Here is a 20955-nt window from a genome sequence, read left to right as displayed (position 1 = left end):
AGGTCATTACCAGAAGCCCTGTAACCTGCAAGTTAGGGGGACTAGCTCAGAGAAAAGCTGCTTAAGTTCAAATCTAAGTTACTCAATTTTTTTCCATCACTTTCACTATTATTTCCAATCCCTTGTCTAAATGAAACTAGAAAAATGTAACCCTACATCAAACAAATCTAGCCCACTGTCCAATGCCTACCACTGTATGTCACCCAACCTGGGATGTTGGAATACTCTGTATATTACTCCAGGTCTCTAAATAAAAACTCAGAGCTGCAAATGCTGTACATCTTTCTTTTACCAGCTATGATTTCCAGTTTTTACATAAAATTTATCCCCCTGCACTCCCAGCTCAAAAGGTAAGAAATTAAGTAAAAACTTTTTTAAAAGCAAATTTGTAACTCCAGTTAGCTGTAATAAATTCACAACATTGTCTTCACCACCACCACGACAATCTGCCTAACAGTGAGCAGTCAACAATGCAGTGCACTCCTGTAACAGCCAGTTTGTGAAAAAAAAAAAAAAAAAAGAATTATTCCCCATTCCTACAATTCGACTATTTCCTTCAGTTTTCTTCTGATTTGAACTGTGGGTGCAGATATGGATAAATGAGGGTGGTAACTACAGCATTTATCAAGCACTGGAAAGCAAGACTTGGCAATGTTTTAAATATCCTTCACATACAATTACCATCCAGCAAGAATAAAGAAGAAAAGTACCAGAATAATGGATGACTTGCTACATTATTAGTAAATGAATGTAACTATACAAGACACAAATCTACCAAAAAAAACCCACCAAACAGCATAGACAAAAAAAGGGAATGTCAGTTATGTTTTGTTATCTTTGGTGAGTCATCAAAAGCAGAAAGCAAAGCCTATGGCCTTCAAACCTGTTGTCTTTCTGGTGTTTAGTTCTTTATCATAACACACCACAAACCACTGGGCAACCTCTTTGGTTTCAAGCACTCTTTAGCCTTGTTCTTTTGGTAATTCTTGCTAGTCTGCCAAATGTAATAATTCTAAAATGGCATATTTCATATAAGAAACCACTGCAAATGTCCATAACATCAACCCTAGGGTTTTGAGGGGTCTTTTTTTTTTTTTTTTAAAAAAAAAAAACCTCATGCAAGATACCTTTGCTTTTTACCTATGTGCATTTCACTAAGATATTCCTTGAGAATCTCTCTAACACGAAAGTACCGAAAAGATAAAACGTATCTCCATGGTACCAATCTTGTTAGCATAGCTGAATCTAAAAAATAGAGGAAAACCCACAATTAATCCCCAAGCTGTATGGATTTTGCTAACGGATCTTTTCCAAGGAGATAAACCAAAATATATAGCCTTTTCCAGGGAAAAGACTAAAGAAGAGAGATTTGGTCAGGGTTAATTAAAATATTAATTTTAAATATGGCTGAGTAGCATATTGTGCAAACTTCACACTCGCTTTAGATATTTTAAAAGCTCTGACCTTACCTATTACAAGGTTTTACTGTAACTATTTTCCCTTATCCCATCACACTGATGAAGCAATGATACCCTTTATTGTGCAGTTCTGCCACCTGTCCAATAGCCTACCTGCAATGCAGTTAAGCTAGACAGTGCCCTCTCAGAGCTGACCTAAAAAAGCCCCACTTCTTTGGAACTAGGAAGTTGTCCATTTAATTTTGAAAAACTGAAAATAAGTTGCTCATCTCTAGCAGGCTGGATACTGATCTGTTATTTGGAATGACAACAGTTCACACTCAGAACATAGTAACTGTGTTATTATTTTGATTCACTTTATCCCTTCCCTTGCTACTCCACACACAAAATTACAAACTCAAACTGGGACAGATCTAAACGCAAAATTTTGTTGTTGTTCCTACTTCAGTCTGTGAGTAATGCCAGGTTTATTCAGCAAAGTGTAGCCGAGTAGCTCAAAGGAAGGACAGCTGCCTTGCCTGTCCTCAATGTTGCACACATCAGACTAAGGAACCCAAAAGGAAGGAGCTAAAAACAAAAGCAAGCACCTTTCCTGAGAGCAATCAAGCAATCCATTGTAAAATCTGTTGGGCAGCACAGCACAGTCCAGGAGCGTGGTACAGGAAGCAAAGTGCGTACAGCACGACCATGAAGATGAATTAGAGAACCCAGAAGAGAAGAGGGCTTGCCTGCAGCAGGGAGTGTACTCTCAGAAGTGAGAAAATTAGGTTCCTTCCCAAGGGACCTATAAAAGACTGGGAAATTCATGCAATCCAGAATGTCACTGCCTGGTTGAACAGAGAACTGACAGAAAAGGACCCATGCTGTACAGTAAGGCAGGGTTCTTTTTTTTTTTTTTCCTCCTTACTCCAAATCTAAGTTCTATCTATTTAAAGTAGGTTTTATGGAACTTTTTATTAGGATAAGGTGGTTCTGTAAAGACAGGTCCTTCTATTTTTTGGCATGCTGGCCTTAAGGATAGACTGGGAACTCAAATTTTAAAGCTCCAGCTAATCTGGAGCCTCACCAAAAGCACAAAAACACATAGGCTTCTAGGGCAAAGTGGTAGGGTAAATAAATCATAAATATGCCAGTGACTACATAAATCACCAAAAATTAGCAAATAAGCAGCTTGAGGTGAATAATGCATTAAGTTATGTCTTCGCTCACTTGTGGTAAATGTACATCAGATTTTTTGCTTGTACATTAATAAACTGTCAAGCTTCCTTGACTTACGGCATAGTAAAAGTAAAGGATCATGAAACCTGATCTGGAAAAAATTCTTTCTTGAAATATCAAATAAGTACATCAAGAAGAGGTTTTTTCATTTTACAAGTTCACAAGACAGCTGAACAGCTTAATTTATATACATTCTACTGCATAAAAATCAGGAATCTCCTTCTAGATGTGTCTGAACTTTAAGTTCAGATGTTACAAATACACTTCAAAACCTTCCATCACCACAGCTGCAAAATGCTCAAGGTCACTCACACTGAAGTTAATAAACTGTTTTGTTTTGGTCTTTTTACAAGCTGATGTAGTAAATTTTGCCCAAGGTTCACCACCACTATATATCACTAGGACTTATATTTACTTACAGGTAAATGCTGCAAAAAGCAATTAAAAATCTGTAACAGAAAAATAAAAAATAAGCTCTTTAAAGTATATATCTATACTCAGGAAAACAGTGTGCTACAGTTACTTTTGTCACTTCTGAATAAGATCATAAAAAATATTCTTTTGTAGTCTCAGTGAAGATATTTCCTTCCACAAAAACTGTTAACCAAGGATCAAAATTGGGAGAACACTACAACAAACACTTTGATTTCAAACTTCCATCGCTAGGCTGATCATCCACTTGAACTTCTTCATTGTGTTGAAGTCTGGTAGCTTGGCCAATTTAACAAACTATCAGTCTACAGTGGTGATAGTGCAAATCACATCATCGTATCAAATATACAACTTGGACAAGTATCTTACAGTCATTATATATGCTAATATACTTAAGACTTTTTTTTTTTTTTTTTTTAAATCAGTAGTATCTATTGTAGCTCTACAAGTCACCCCATGGGTCCTTAAAATTTTAAGCAAAAATTCTAAAGGAGGCATCCGCTCTAAACACTCACTCAATTCCTTTGCCAGAAGGGATCCCAGTGTTGCTTGACTCTGTATTGGGAGGGCAGAAGCATACCCCACAGGACATATATTTGGACTAGAAGAATTATGCTGTAGAGTCACTACAGAAAAACTATTTCATTTTCTTCACTCACCTGTCTGTCCACATTTCACTAAAGACAACTTCACAATTCATCTGGATTAGAAAATCCTAAAAGGCCTAAATATTATCCACTCCTTCCTATTTGGCATAACAGGTTTCAGTAACATCAGACAGATGATAGAAGCCTTCAAACCTCAAAAGCTGCCACTTAACCACAAAGTGATTGTTACTGAGTAGCTCCACAGCATTTACATTTATTTGAACCACTTAATCACTATGTTGAAGTGGTGATCAAGGCAGCTAGTATTATCTTTCATAGACAAACATTTAAACAGAAGTACACAATATCACATATCCTAATTTATAGTTTCTAAGTCTGAACCTTGATAAATATGAGGCCAAACCCAGTAGTCAATGTAAAGTCAACATGGAATATCTTGGCTCAAGGGCTATGACTGAACTTAACAGAAGCCTACAACATTAGTTGCTGTAACAGATAAGCTGTCATTCACAAAGGGAAATTTGCTGTATACTGCAAAGATATCTTTACGTAAATTCTTTGGATCCTTATTGCAGGTACAGCTCCAATAATAACCCATGAACAACATTTTAGAGCTTAATACATACAAGGCAGTAGTGTCCAAACCTCACTGAACGTGCAAGCAGGCTAGAAATTAATTACTGTGGAAAAGATGGCAGGACTTTGAATCATTTTGGATGTACAGTAGTTATTACAACAGAGAATGCTACTTACTGGGCAACACCAGGTTTTTGTCCTGCTCCATAACTGCTGCTGAATATCAGGTTATGTTTTTAAAGATTCAGCAAGAAGAACAGTTGATGTTCACATTTTCTTTCAGTATTTTTGACAAAGGAAGAATAAGGAGAAAGAACACCTATTTCAATAAGTCATGGGTGCAGAACAGCAAGGAATATTTTACAAGTTCATTCTCAGAAGTTATCGACCCATTCTAATTATCTGAGAGACTTCACATTATTTAACATTAGAAGAAAATGAAACTTAATTTGACAAGAAACACATGTTATAAACAATTCAATGCAGAAAACAGACTTCAAGGCAGTTCAAGATGAGTTACAAGTCAAGCAACATGTATAGGGTTAGTATTACACTCATTTTTTCAATACACTTTTGTAAACTTACCAACTCTGTACTAGCCCAACAGAAGGCCTGTTAAGTAAATTATCAGGCAACAAGTTGACTTCTCTCATGGTGTTCGCTAGTCGCACAGGAAGTTCTTTCCTCAGGAACATGTATGAGGTCTTCTCACATGCATTGTCACGACCTGTTGGAAGGAAAAAAAAGATGTCCATTGCACCAGATCAAATTTTAGACTTCCCAGTGCTAGAAGATTTTAAAAAAACCCTACACACTTGTGGAAATAAAAAGTTTAAAAACAATTTTTCAATACCCACATTTGCTTTCCTCTTATTCCCAAGATATACATTATACTTTTACCTCCCTACAGCCTAATCCCTTTTTATCTAATATTGTTCCTCATTTCACATAATTTTATTCTACTATAAATAAAAATCCTACACATAAAAAATCTCATCTTATAAATAAAAATCATGAAAAAGCAAAGACTTGATATTAGCTGGGAATAAGACCCCAGAATACTAGATTTTATGAGTATGACTTCTCTACTAAAGTGAGTTTCTAAAAAGCACATGCCACACACATAATCAAGGGTAAGGAGTGAAAACAAACAGACAAACCAGAATGGCAACAGCTGGCTGACTTTTCATGTCCCAAGCTCTTTAAACCTACTAAGTACTTAAACATTTCAGCAGCACCTAGAAGGACCAGCAAAACTCATCACCCCTCCTAGGACTAGCCTACAAGATACTCACTAGCCACCTGGAAGGAAAATGCAGTGCTGGGTATCACATTACCATTTGGAAAAGTTTCAGATTTTTATCCAGCACAATGTTTTGGAAATAAAATAAAAAATAATAAAGATTAAAAAAAAAGAAAGAAAAAAAAAAAAAACACACCACACCCACAAACCACAAAACAGTCAGAAAGTAAACAAAAAGGGATACAGAAAAATAACAATACTTCGCTGTGGACCTAGTTAGAATAGTGATAATTCTTCAGAGCCCCCCTACACAAACCAGAAGACAGACATGACTAATAGCATTCTTAAACTAAACTAGTTACTGGAGATATCTATAAAACTTTTAACAAAAGTATTTCAGACTGTATGTTAAGACCCTTGCTCAAATAGTTCAGGTGGAGGATCAGACCTGACTTGACATACTTGTCTTTGGCAGCATTTCATAAGTGGGGGAGCTCCCAATCATACCTAACTTCTAAAGAGTCCAGGCAAATTAAAACTTTTTAAAAAAGCCGTTTTTTACTTGTAATGGACAGTCTGTATTCTATTTCATCTAGAAAGATAGCAAATGTCTTTTGTGATGATAACCAGTAAAATCACCTGCAAAATTTGTGAGTGAAGGCATAATACAAGAGCTATAAATTATGTTCAAGCAAACCAGAAAGTGTTAAAAGTACTGCTAGGCACATAATCACTGGGATTAGCAATTTGAAAGACTCAGGTACAATGCAACCAGCACAATCAAGGTGCTACTTTTTAAGACAGTCCCATTATAATCAGCTGAACAGCAGAGTTTTCACCTGCTTTGCATAGGTAACATACATGAATGGATTAGTTCCCAAACCATAACACCAGCTTGGGGGAATATGCAGGAAGGATCCGTGTTTTCCTTTTTTCTTGCTCATTTAGATATCACCAATCAGTGGATCATTAAATTCTGTTAGTATCAGCAATTCTATTATTGCTCTTCCAGTAAACATTTGGACCTATTTTACTTACTTTCATTTTCATATCTTCTATCACAAATACACACATCTTGTCAAAATCAGACCAAGGCAACAAGACATTCCACTATTGTTTTCTCTGAAGCACTGTAATGATTTCAGAGTTCAATTCTTCAAAATTAAGTTAGATACCAATTCACCTACAATAGAGGATAGACACTTGTTTGTTCACAATTGATTGTGTACAGTAGGTCCTCAGGAAAACTGTCTGGAGAGCAGGAAAAACCTTCAGACTAGCACACCCTACACCTTCTGGGCTGGAATATCCTGCAGAAATAAAGATATAACTGCTTCTTCCCAAGAGTGACTGAGAGCAAGTTGAGTTATCTTCTCGGCAATAAAAAGCAAAAGGAATGAAGCACAGGTCAGGTAGAGAATGATGAAACGGTGAACAAGAACCTACAGCCTGTGGGAGTCCGTACAAGGGCATGAAGGACCTTCACAGACATAGCCCCCCAGGTTGTGCAACACAGACAACAAAGGCTGCTAGACTGGAAAGCAGGACTGGCAGAAGAGACCCACTTCTAGTCAACTCCTTCCACAAGCAACAGCACATCTTGATCTGTCTCACCCCAGCAGTTCTAACCTGTTTTTAAGGAGTTGCCTTGCTCTAATGGACAGCTGCGTTTTAGGCACAAAGCCCTTTGGGGTCCCTTTGCATGCTCAATGCAGGAAAAAGAAGTTATGTCTCAAACTTGCCCAGGCTGAAAGGCTTCACCATAACCTCAGTACATCTTTTTGGTTTGAGGCATGTGGTCAGAACACGTGTTGCCTAGCTGTACACAGTTTATCAGAGACCTTCCACAGAGCTGCTTCAGCAACAGTTAGATATCCTCCAGCTTTCAAAGCAACATGCATACTGGGTCCTAACAGTTTTTTCTTGGCTGCTATTCCTCACAGCAACACCTGTAAAATCACATTCACAAATGGGGGACATCCTACTAAGTACAAAAAATAAAATCTGAGTCTACAAATTAAATATTTTCTTAATCTTTATCCATTTTCTTTTTCACCAGTTCCTGAGCATCTTCTAGAAGGATAGATGGACCAAGCAGAAATCCAGATGACCACAACGGTAGAACAGCCTGTGACAGAAGAATGAATGAATCTGACTGGATTTACCTAAGAAGAAATAAAGAATACAGCAGCACTTTTCAAAGTCTTACAGTCCACTATGGAGAACGCAGCAATAACCTCATCCATCAAGGACTAAACAAATATTAGACTCAAATTGCAGAAGATTCAAGTCATAATTTGACAGAAACTTCCTGATGGTAAACACTGAAAGAGACAGGAACCTGCTCTGCTTTTTTTGCCATCTCATTTACTAGCAAAGTTAGACAACTGCCCAAAATCACATCAAGATCCAGTCTCTGAACTGGGGATTAGACTCAACACTGCCTAGCATTCTTTGTACCCCTAATTCTCTCACAACTCAACACGAAGGAAGTGATCACCATGCACCTTGTCAATCACCTGCAAAAAGAAAACAGTGCAATTTTGCACAGAAGAGAAACAACAAAAATGTGAGAACTCTGAAGCAAGTCAGAGTTAGTAAAAACACAGCAGAGACTGCATAAATTAAGTTACACAATACAAGTTATTTTGACAGAAAAATGGCAATAAAGAGTAAGGTATTTGTGAAGGAAGTAATTTTCAAATTATTTCAAAATTATTACTACTGCATGCATACCTAGCTCAAAAATGGAAAGAAATGTCAAGTTTCACCACAGTAGGTCTTTAAAAAGGAGGCTGTTTAATAAAAATTGTACTATCTTCTGAACAACCTTACCTCTCTGGGCTAGTCAGTTACCTTACACAAAAGTCATATAAATAGCACATTCATAGCCTCCTCTCTGCTACCTCCAAATCTTCAGTTCAAAACTTGCACCAAAGAGATCGTGCTGGCTATTCTGAGACTCTTTTTTAAAGAAAAAGTCAATGTAACAGACTGACAGCCAACACAGCCTTCAACACAGTGAAAATTAGAAGATACATCAGTCAAACAAGGATCTAAGCAGCAGTCTCCTGGACTGTGCATCAAACTAAGGTCTGTGAAGAATATTCTATGGACAACTTTCCACATAACAACCTTTCACATGATAGAAACATGCCAGGATTTGTAACAATGCAGTGGGAATGGTACCTATGCAACCACTGCGGCATGGGGAATGGTCCCCATCCACGAGAGTCTCTAAATGACCATGGAGTTGCTTATGCAGTGAAGTATGACACACCTGAGGAACTGACTTGACTGTCCTAGCCCAAGTTTAAATTGATAATATAGGTAAACCTTTTTAAATAAGACAGTAACACATTAAAGTTTCATAAAAGGTTCACTGATAAGGTTGCATATAAGAAAGGAGAAAAAAAAAAGGTAAGAAAACATATCTGAAACAATCTGGAAGCTTTGAGGTAATGCAGGCCACAAAAGAAGGCTTGAACTTATTAGGTCTTCTAAATGCAATACTATCAGATGGGAAAAGATTAGAAGTGGAGCGCTTTGGGTTTATACACCAATATTATCACAGGTGGACCTTCAATCCAAAGGTAATTCAGGAAGCAAAGTTCTACTTCTAGACAGTTTTCTCTACTAACCTATTTTCCCTTCTGAGATTCAACTCTTCTCTAATCATTTACTCACCTCTTCCCTGTTTTTGCTCTTTCTCCTTTTGGCCCATAGCAGTAAGAAATGGAGAACAAATGTGAGGCTGATAACAAGACCCACTCAGGCTCTAGGGATCACACGCAGGGGGAAAAGAGAACTATTTTTCGATTGGAAGGAATGAACGTTCACCACAGCACTCCCTCTGAACCTGTAACTTTTCAGTGCCTCCCACTGCAGTGATGGAATTAGACAAGTGTTGCAAAGCTGGACCTAGAGAAAACTTTTGTTCTGGGTCTTGCAACAAGAAGCACAGAGAATGTAGAGGCTATTCCTACATGCAGCAGACCCTGAATGATTTCTGGGAAATTCTACAAATTCCCAGAGCAATGCTATGCTGTCCAAGATTCAGATTAAAAAAGGATTAGTTCCATACAGAAGGCTGTACACAAACCTTGATTTTGCTGCAGGAAAAAGCAGAAACTCAGCATGAAACCATGAACTCTGGTTTCTTCAGAACACTATCAAATGCTCTCAGTTCAGCTGCCAGATTCCCACATTTATGGAATACCCATCTGAGAACAGACTATTGTAGTAGTCCTTCACAAATGATGATCAAAGTCACCTACTTCGAAAACCTAACACAGATGTCACACCCCTAGCAGGTACTGAACTGTCAGGGTCACATCATAAAAGCATCAGTAGTTTCTGAGTCTTACACTTTTCTGTCAGAGGAGATAGGAAAAGAAGAAACTAAGTGCTCTTTTTAGTCATTTCACTGCACTCAGAGGTCTAGTTTTCTCCATCAACTGTCCATCCAGCACCAAGCTGAGGAATTAGATACCACACTATTTTAATACTCAAAAGCAGAAAAAGTCCTATCCGTCGCATGTCTGAGGAGGGACTCTATGCAAAATCCATAAAAACAATATCAAAAGCCCTTTACAACCTATCCCTGTGAAACTACTACTGTTGCTTTTATCTGGTGCAAAATAAAGGAAGAAGGATGAGAAGGCAGAAGTTAACAACAATATCTGCTCTCTTGAGCTTCCAGAATACTTTTTTCTCCTATATAGAAGAAAAAAAAAAAAAAAAAAAAAAAAAAAACACCACCAAACAAAGATGAAGCAGAGGGATAAGAAATCTTCAAAGGAATATGCAAAAAGATCAGGGAATCAGAGCAGAATGTGGAAGGCCTAAAACTAGTACCTTGCTGCTGAAGCTAGGAAAAAAACTAGAGAAAGGTCAGTGAATTCCACTGATTATACATCATTTCAGAAGCATGGGCTATATATTAAAAGACAAACAAGCCATGCTTGCACAGCCCCAGTAAACATGGCTAAAACAAAACCCAATGACCAATAAAAAACAAATTAAAAAAAAAAAACAAACACAGAACTCCTCCACCTCCACAAGCATTCCTATGCCTCCAAAGGAAAAAAATAAAAAATATATTTTCAGCATACTCTCTAGGTATTTATCTCACCAACCACTAAAAACATAAATGCCACAAAAAGCATCCAGGCTTTGTTTGTTTGATTAAAGACAGGACTTTGTAAAAAAAGCAAAGGGAACAAGAACACACCCAATATAAGCAGAGACGCTGACTCCTCTGGCCTCACTGCCTACCAGAGTCTGCCTCTGAGAAAGCTGCAGGCTGAAACTGGCTTCCCTGTTCTGTTCCCACCTACCACGTTGTGCTGCAGGGCAGCAATCACAGCCTGTACAGCTGTCCCAGCACAGGCAGCCAGCAGACGGCCCAGTGTCAGGATCTGGCCCACACAAACTTTAGGTCTTCAGTGTGGTTTTAGACATCTCAGATGTGAGCATCAGCCTGAGGTCCGGCACTGCTGTCTAAGGCTAATTCCACCAACACCTCCACTTTTCTCATTAAAGCAGCCTGTTCTAGGACATCTTCTCACTTGACACATATGAACAGGATATTAAGAGACAGATTCTATGTCAGTAACAAAACTGGAGGAACTCTAAGGTTTCAAAAAATGAAACTTGAAAAACTGAGGACGGCAAAATATTTGTAGAGCTTATTGAACTATAATAAATGTATCACTCTTATGAAGTCTGAGCATTTTGTTTTGTTAAACAGCTATTGCCAGAAAAACAGCTAAAGCCAGCGGAATTAAAGTCTGCAAGTAAGCTTTCCACATAACTGGTTTCTGTTCTTCAGTCCCATTCCCACCGCTAGCTGCACCTCTGCAGTCTAAGGAAAAGCACACCAGTAGAGGTGTAGCACTTGCTTTCTATACCAAGGGAAAATATCAGGATATCATTCACTAGTGAGAACACACGAGCCTATATTCTTGGCTAAATGATCAGTCCAAATCCCACTTACAATCAACGGTCTAGACTTCAACTTAAGGTCAAAATTAAATAAGCACAACCACTCTTCAGTTTGTATACAGAAAAAATATCCTTATCTCCGCTTACTTCCAACATCTCTAAAAGCGTTAGCTTGTTTATGTCTTGTGGTTAGTAATTACTGTGGCCATAGGGATGAATACTAGTGGTGCCAAGAGAAAGTCAGTTCACATTTCCATGTAAATGCAAGTCAAGGGCAAAATGTCAGACCGTTGTCATTAGCACAACAGGACAGCTCAACATGCACAAAAGTATTACATTTATTATTACATCAGCTATGAACTAGTGTAATAATAAATATCACCATAATAATGTAATAAGTTATGACACATAACTTGGGAACTCCAGTAAGCCTGTTTCAAGTAAATGGTCCTCCAAATGGAACTGTGCTGGAAAACAGCTTCACCTATTAATTAACTGGAACAGATAAACAGAAGGTATTAACAGATGTACAACACACTGCAGATCTATCAAAGTCTTAGTCAACCTGAAATTGTTAATTTTAACTCTTAAAGCCACCAGCCTTCCTGTCTTACTGAAGCCTCATGGGAAGACATCTCTCTTTCAAGAGGAATGGATTACCAGGAAATCACTTCTAAAAGCTGCAAACCAGTAGCATGTATCATATAGAACTAAAAATAAAACTAAAATAAAAATTTTTAAAATAAGCTTCCCTGATTTAAAACTTGTGTTTGACTGCTTACCACTTAGGTTCTAACGAAATAACTTTTGGAGTGTTTTAAAGCGTTTGCAAAGAGAAGGCACAGTAATCCAAAGGACCTATGAAGTTTAACACAGAGGCGCTCAAGCAATTACCCACAGGCTGTACTGTTTTTCAGACACACAAGCTCAAGGTTGTCCTTTCTTGGGGCAATTTGGGAGTAGGCTGAAAGTCAGATGAATAATGTTGGCAAATAAGTTTCTCCTGCCTGTATCACAGGCACTCCCCGCAGTAATGATAGGCAAAGAGCCAAAACGTTCCTAGGAGAAACCATGGCCCAGATCAGGTTCCTGATCCTAGAGCTATCCATGCAATCCAAAGACTCCTTCCCTAACCAAGCACAAGGAGCCTACAAAAAGAAAAGTGGCTCTCCAGACTACATCAGCTCCTTGCCCACTAACACTCCTGACATCTAAGCACAGAGCAGTCCTAGAGCAGGAAAGAGATGCTCATACTGTGCAGCACATCAACCTTGGCCTACACTGTGTAGTGCTCTGTGGCTTTCAAACAGGAGATTCTGGACAAAAACAAATTTAGTGTTTTGTTCTGATGAGACTTGAATTATTTTTTTTTTTTAATGTAGATGGAGCTTAAAACACCAAGCCAAAGAAACTTTATTTCCCGTTTGTTGCTCTCTGATCAGATTTTGTTACAATAAACTGACCAGAAAAGACTGAATGTTGCTCCTTTGAGTTTATAATCACATATTTCTCCCATAAAAGGTAGAGATCTGTTTCACATTGAGGGTTATAATTAGATATTCCGAATTTTTAACACTCTCCCTAAGCTCTCACAGCTTTGACAAACAGCTCCCTAACCTTTATAGAAAGCTACCATAATTCCCACTAAGTGTTCCAGAAAAATATAAATCTCTGTTTTATCCTTTAGTACCTGTCAACATGCCAAAGGGAAGGTTATTCCAAATCTCCAGGATAAATAAAATTAACATGCACGAGCAGAGACTCAGACAGTTAATACTGATTACATAAAAGCACTGCCATTACCCCATGGTCCAGTTTCCCTATGGAGTCTGTGAGGTGAAATGAATTAGATTGTCAAACACCTTGTTAGAAAATGCTTTTGATAATTAACAAGCCAGATTGCAAAAAGGAAGATTAGAGGATTCCTCTATGCCACTGCTAGTTAACAAGGTTCAAATATATCTACCCAGTTTATAAAATACTTAAGAAAAGCAAGAACAAGGACTAAAACAAAAAAGAAGCAGTCAAAATGTAATTTTCTATTTTTTTTTTTTTTTTTAGCAAAAAATAATTTTGGAACTTTTAAAGCTTGCCTGTCTGTTTACATTCTTAAACCTAACTTTGAAAAACACAGACTAAAATTTGCCCAAGTGTACTATTTTAAGGAATCAAGTCAGTGAAAGTATTCATCATACTGTGTTACTTATTTTACATTGACTACAAACAAATGTGCTGGCTTAAATATATAGACATTCACAGTAAGAGTAGCCTCTTCCCAGGCAAAGAAAAGAATTTAAGCAAATGGCAAAGAAACATGTAAGAGAACATCACATTTACATACAAAGGTTCAGAGGAAAAGAGAGTCAACATAAGTCTCTTATAACACACAAAGCATAAAAAGGAGAAAAACTGTCTCTCAGTCACAGTTCAGTGCTCTAATCCATCCTTTCAACCTACTCTTCCAAGAAGAAAAATTACATTTAGCTGACTCCAGGACAAAATCAAACAGACAAACACAGACAAAATCAAACATAATTTTAGAAAGATAAGTGGCAGCCTGTAAAATATTTTAGCAATTCTGGGGAAAAGGTGGCTTTTAGAAACCACTAATATTGTAAGGATAACTGGCATCAAGAAAAGCTGCTTTGATATATCAACTATGGAATTGCATAATTCCTAAAGCTATGCCTAACTCTGTCAGGGATTACATTGCTTTGGGCCACGGGGAACTGGAGAAACGCTGCTGCCTCTCCACAGAAGGGCACAGAAGATCAGCGACTGCCAGTGAAACGTGGAGCATTAATGGCACGTTCTTCACAAACACGCACCGAGTCTGGCGGGGCTGGAGCTGGCATTCCCCACAGCAGCCCACAGTGAGGTGCTGTGCTTTGGATTTGTGACTACAAGTGTTGCTGACACACCCCTGTTTTGGCTGGTGCTGAACAGCGCTTGTACCACACGATGGCTTTCCCTCTTCCTCCTGCACTCAGCCCCTACCCCAGCAAGCAGGCTTGGGGGTGGGTAGGGAGCTGGGAGGGGACAGAGCCGGGACAGCTGACCCAAGCTGGACGTAAAGATGTCCTACAGTACAAGATGTGTAATCCCAGTGACACAGAACTGGCTGGCTGGATCCCCAAGACACCCACTATGCCAGTCTGCCTGTGGGAGGTGGCGAGTGACAGTCTTTGCACCGCTTGTTTCTCTTCCTCTTTCCTTATTAAACAGCCTTTATCTCAACAAGTTTTCTCACTTTTGCTCTTCCTATTCACTGCTCCCTGCTAATGGGGGGAGGGAGAAGGGGAGCAAGGACCTGCACGGCTGCTCAGCTGCTGGACGGGGTCAACCCACCAGAATGTTGCACACCTACTATAAAGCAGTATCATCTTGGCTATTCCATAGTTTTGTTGTGGCCTGGGTTTTTTTAATGAAGAATTTCAAATAGGATTGTGCCAAAACTTCATAAAAAGCCTAGTATAGCATCTACTGCTACAATGACTTTCAAAGTAACTTGGAAATCAGACTGCCTCCACACAATTTATTATCTTTTCACTCTTATTATCTTAGTGCTTGTCTATGTATTACTTCATTATTAGCCCTATAATTTTTTCAGGTACTTCAGTCAGCCTGACTTACTGTAATGTCCTCCCTTCCTCTTCTTTGAAAGCTGAGTTGTGTTTTCCCACTTCCACAGCCCTGGGGGCATCACCACTAGTTATCTCCCACCAGCTGTGGTGCCCCAGGCCGCTCACATTTGCGGAGTGAAGTGTTCAGCTACTCAGAGCACTGGCTTACTTCTGCTGGCACCCCCTAAGCCACAAGGATCTAGCTGTATTTCAGCTTATGTAAAATTTGCATCAGGGATGTGAGGGAGTTATTTCCTTCCAGTTTCTGGATACAATTTATCTTTTTCTGAAGATCAAATCAAAGACAAATTCATCAGTCTTTATAATTATGTACTTACTTCTTTCAAATAAATGCCACACTTCAGCATTCTCCCCAACTACTATAAATTATCTCAGCATCTCTTTCTCTGCTCTTTTACTCCATGACTTTTCACCTGAGCTGTTATTTGTACTGCAACATTAAATATATGTCCTTGCTTCCAGTTTTCATAATTTTCTCTTTTAAATGAACAGTATTTCTGGAATTCCTAACACTGTACTACTCTATTATCTTTAGCCTGCATCAGAATTTCTCGTTCAGAAGTTAACAGACCATCTTATATTCATTATGTCTTACAAGAAGCTCTATCTGCCTGCTTCCTTAGCCTGTAAAAGTTAGAATCACTAGCTGTCCTTTCTTCCATTCCCCATGGGAGGGAATGCTATTGATTCCTTATAATTTTTATAAAAATTTAATTAAGTTTTAGATTTTCCTTATTCATCCAAAACTAGTCTAAAGCAGATGATTTAATAACTTCTAGCAGTTCCTGGAAGAAAAAGGTGCCCCAAACCTTCTTAGATCGTCAGGAACTACAATCCTATCCTTCTGTCCTTCCAGAAAGTAGTTTTGCCACACTGTTGATTTCTGTCAAGTCGTACTCTCTATCACTTCTGGTATTTGAAAAACAAACACCCCAACACCCAAGCACTGGCACTGTTTACTGCATCATGGGGATGAGGCATTCTTGTGCCATACAGGCTTGAGCACACAGCATGACATCGTCCCCCTTTCACAACACCCAAGGGCAGGGGACTGCAGCAGCACCTTTGGGCAGTCCCAAAACAAACAGACTTAAGAAATTTTCCGCTCTTCAGGGAAACAAGACACAAGCAATTTCATCTGTTGGAGGCTGCTCAATTGCAGGCTACTAGCCTGTGCTTACAGGCAAGAAGTGGCCTGTCAAATCACCTACTGAAGGCAGAATTTCCAATGTTTGGTCTTTATAAGAGAAAAAAAAAAAAATCCACTGCCATGGTGATTCAGTCTGATCATCCACAGTGAATTATGGAATTTGTACTATAACTATACTAAAATAGTGAATTAGAATATATGAAGTCTCAGTCACTCGTAGAAATTAAGCGTTCCTTTATTGCATTATCAAAATAGCTAAAAATTTAAACCAAAGCTAACGTTTTTCCTGAGAACTTTGCAGAACTGCACCAATGATGATTTAACTAGCAGCATAATATTCAAAACCAAATCTTTTTCTGGAAAAAAAACGTGACTATCACATAAGCATACTTAATGCCTGAAACAGCCTCCAAAAGTGACTGATACAGATAATTGTGTAAATGCCATGTACCATTATGTAATATTACATAGCAGTCCCCTCCCCCAAATATCTCTGTCGTATCACAGCTCAATAGTGACTGCTGTTACCTAACCACAATGACTCTTCCAGACCTTCACAACAATCAATACAGGCCTTAAAAAACCCTTCAGTATCATATATAGTGCTGGAATATCAGTGCCTGCCAGAGACTGGCAGAGTCATAAATAGTAACAGGTTATAAATAACAACATTTGCATCAAACAAAGACTTCCAGCTACTTGCTGTGCTACAGGCCATCCAAAGAAAACCCTTTTTTATATTACAATATGCAAACTTTATCCATGCTACGATACAGGGAACGAAGGACTGAATACAGAAAAGTAATAACCCTAAAGTAATTCAGGAACATGAGCAGAAGACAATCCAGCTTGCGCATCCGGCTTGCACTGTGACAAAGGGCTAGCCTCTCAAGGTAAAAACAAAACAGCAGTAAAATGATTCTATTCCAGTTGTTAGGCAGAACTCCTATTGGGATTCTATTTAAAGCTCTAAAAGATCTGTTTCAAGAATAATACTGAAAAACATGCAAAAGCCCGAAAAGATAATTCCATGTTATTTTCATAAGGCTTGAAATAACTCATTTAATGAAGGTATTTAGCTTTACAAAATCGAGACAGAATACTCCATCACAATGTACAAATACCTCATAGTGAAAAAATTCCAGCCGTCAAAGGATCCCAGCCTACCAGTGAAAGCTGTAACAAAATTGCTGGTTGGAAGCTGAAGCCAGCCAGATGAAAATAAAAGACAGTAATGTCTGACTAGCATTCATCTTTCTGATCCAGTTCAGTGGTTAGCATACCAATGGTTAACATTCATGTTAAGAGGAAAATTTTTCTGAAGATGCATTTAAATCAAGCGTAAGGTTTTAAGGTCAATGCACAGACAGCTGTAGAGAGAACACAGCTGCAGGCAAGAAATGGCAGAGTAATTATTTCACAGTATCTTTTAGCCCTAAACTTTGCAAGCATCTTAGTTACAGTCTCTCTACTGACACTGTGCTAAAGAAAAAAGTACATGAAATGTCTAGTAGTTTTTGTGTAAAAAAAAAAAAATCTTCTAATTTTCTAGTGGACATAAGGCTGCCTTTGACCTCTACTTTCCTACCCCAATATCTTGCTGCTCAAATTGCTGGCTGCCTTTTCCAACAGCACGTTTTCAGTCTGAGTACTGATGCATGCCTGCTGCCAGCAGGACAGCCCACAGTGTAAACACTCTTGCAGAAACCTGATCTAACGCCACACACACACAACTGACGGCAAGGCCAAAACCTGGCTTATTCTGTATCAGTTTTGGAATAGGCCTACAAGTTTCCTCAAGACAGGTTAAGTTTAATAGACACCACATAAACTAAACAATTTCACACCGAAATCTGTATTTAAAAAGAGGGAGGATCCATTGCTTGTCTTTTCCTCCAGATGTGCCCCAGGACACAAGTTTCCAAACTGCACATACTCACTGTGATTATCTGCTGCGTGCCCAGCTGTCCACAGTACAGTAAGATTACTAAATTACAACCTCTGTGATATTTTTCAATGCCAGTAGCTGTAGCAGTCACCACAGATATTTTGATTATAACCTAAAAAAGCAGGATCTCCTTAGCCACACTGCACAACAAGAATTCACTATGATTCACTGCTTTTTATCTTAAGCATATACATGACTTTTTTGTTCAAACTCATTAGTACCCATGTGATACATGAACATTAACATATGATAAATAAGGAAGGGTAAAGTGCCATTTTGTTAGGTTTTACCGATACGTAGAAAGAGCTAACAAAAAGCAAAGTTGAAATCCATAGCTACAAAACTAACCAAAACATTTGGTTTGGGACTTAAACCAGAAAAGGCTAGAATATAGCCAAGTACAACTAACTGACCAAGATAGCTTTAGCAGCAAACAAGCTCCAAAAGCACATGGTACATGTTTCTGACAAAACGATCCTCAGACTCATGAAACATCTTAGGCACTTTGGCAGTTGAGCAGTAGCAATGAGAGCATTACATAAGTGCAGTATGCTGATGTACATTCACAATATAGCACCAGCACAACTTCAAAGGATTGAACTGTGTCTTTATTTGTGCTTAATTATTTCATATGTAACCTTTCCAGTACAATCATCCATCGATGCCCGTGCTGTCAGCTGAGGTGCCCTGACACGATGTGAATCAAGCGGTGGCGTGGAGCATGCTAGCTCCAGCACAGCCCAGCACCAGCACGGCCCCTGGGGGCTTGGCTCGCTCCCAGCCCTATCTCAAGCCAGGCTGTAGCATGGGCAGAACAAGCTCAAGTCTCTTCGTGTGTTTTCTAAAATGCTGAGACACTCCTAGACTTAGAAACTCTGCTTTCCTCAATCAGACCTGTGTGATGGGTTTTTTACTTTCCCCAGGCATACCTGACCGATTGGTTACCCACGTACGTAGTTGCTGATGAAGATTATTGAACATTTTGGATTAACCTGTCATCCTCTAAGGCTCACCTTACATGCAGAAGCACATCCAAATTGAGATGCTATAATGATATGGATCACTAGTAAGGGCACTTCTTTCCTCAAACAGTCTAGCCTTCAAAGCGTACAAAGATTCACACACCTGAACATTAAACTACATCTCTACTTACAAGTTCATTTCAGAAAATGTATTTTAGTAATTATATCAGACTGGGTCATTTGGGAATGCCCGCACTTGGAATTCCACCAAAATAACTCTGAGAAACTACCTAGTTGGGAAGCACACAGCTGCATCAAATTGGTTGGTTGTGGTTTGTTTTCCAGACCAGAACAACTATGGAGGGCTGGATAAACCTGCAGTGACACACTGACATTAAACAAGGTCACAACTTGTTTATATTAAAACACACTTACAGAAGGTCACCCTTTTGCAAAGGAACGAGATTGCACAAGAATCTTGGGAAATACACTTTGTAAGAAAGAAAATGAACGAGCAGTATCTAAGAAGAGTGCAAACAGAAAGCAATACAAAAAAAAAGAAAAAAAGCAGCACGGACACTCTGAGCACTCTACGTTGTGACACAGAGGTCCCAAGCCCGTGACACAGTGACCTCTCACACAGTGACGGCAACTACAAAGACAGCTGCAAGCTGGGCAGAAAGTACATCACGTATGGCAGAACGTGGCAGGTCGACATAAACAGGACTTGGCTCTGCAAGCCAGCTGAGAACCTCTCCTTTAAGAACTGCCTTCTGGTTTGTTTCACAGGTTTTGCAGTACTTGAGTCAGCTTAAACAGCCAAACTGTCTTTCATAGTGGTTTAATTAATTGAATTACGCTACCTGAGAAAGTTCTACACCAAACATCAACTGCTGTCATTGAAGAGGAATACTCCCCTACATACACAAACATAATCCACACGACCCATTGTTATTCAATAATAAAAAAGAAGCTCCAGCTGTATGTCAGTATACACTGCCACCCACCAACTGTGTTTGAAGAGACTCTTCAGCCCACCAGAAATGTTTCTCTGCCCCTGCCCACAAGTATTTTGCACAGACAAATTTCAAAGCCAGTTTAGCCTAAACCAATATAATGAATACAAAAAAAAAAAAATACAAAGACCATATTGTAGTTTCACTGTTGTCAGAAATGAAACCAAAAATCCTTCTCCAAATAAATCTGAATTACAATAAGCACAATTTATTTTTTTTTTGTTAATACAAGAAACACATACATCAGACAACAAAACCACAGACTGCCACAAGAGGATCATTCACACATTTCCTTTGGGCTTATTCTTCTTTAACACTTGTTGAAAATTGTCATGTTTTTGTAACACAAGCACTACATTTATGTAACTCAACAAAAAGACTATTTTTAAGTGAGACATTAAGTAGCCTTAAGAAGCTGACTACAAAACAGAGTGTCTTCTTTCCATCAAACATTCAGTCTAGGTAAACAAAATTGAACTGTAGCTTGAGTATCATACTCCCTACGCTTGGCGCATTTGCTCTCTCCAATACTTGTGCCCTGGACCTTCAGCAAACTCATTTTTGGGTAATTCAGGTATAAGTAACATAGTTGCCTGATACCGTGCATATTGTCCAGGCTTTGACTGGTTAAAACTTACACCAACCTCTTATATTTTGTTGCAAATTTCTCCTCTAGGCCTCTGCAATCACCAACAGAATTTGAAATTACCCAAAGCCATCAACATCTAGATCACGCAGGTTAAGTAACTACAACGTTTTTAATCTATTTGATTAAACTGATGTAATCTTCCTAT

General features: G+C 38.7%; 1 protein-coding gene across 1 annotated transcript in view; it reads right to left on the bottom strand.

The window, feature by feature from the left end:
* LOC103775468 ([Pyruvate dehydrogenase (acetyl-transferring)] kinase isozyme 3, mitochondrial) overlaps positions 1 to 4974 on the bottom strand; it is a 32117-nt gene extending 27143 nt beyond the window's left edge. The window contains exon 1 of the mRNA XM_008942923.1: positions 4838 to 4974. Coding sequence (XP_008941171.1) covers positions 4838 to 4947 — 110 coding nt within the window. The 5' untranslated portion in view covers positions 4948 to 4974. The remainder of the gene's footprint in view (positions 1 to 4837) is intronic.
* Positions 4975 to 20955: the final 15981 nt, after the last annotated feature.

The sequence above is a fragment of the Merops nubicus genome, unplaced genomic scaffold (assembly GCF_000691845.1).
Source record: "Merops nubicus isolate BGI_N331 unplaced genomic scaffold, ASM69184v1 scaffold3296, whole genome shotgun sequence".
Classification (NCBI taxonomy): Eukaryota; Metazoa; Chordata; class Aves; order Coraciiformes; family Meropidae; genus Merops; species Merops nubicus.
The sequence above is the reverse complement of the archived record's forward strand: the minus strand, read 5'-3'. Positions and strand labels throughout refer to the sequence as shown.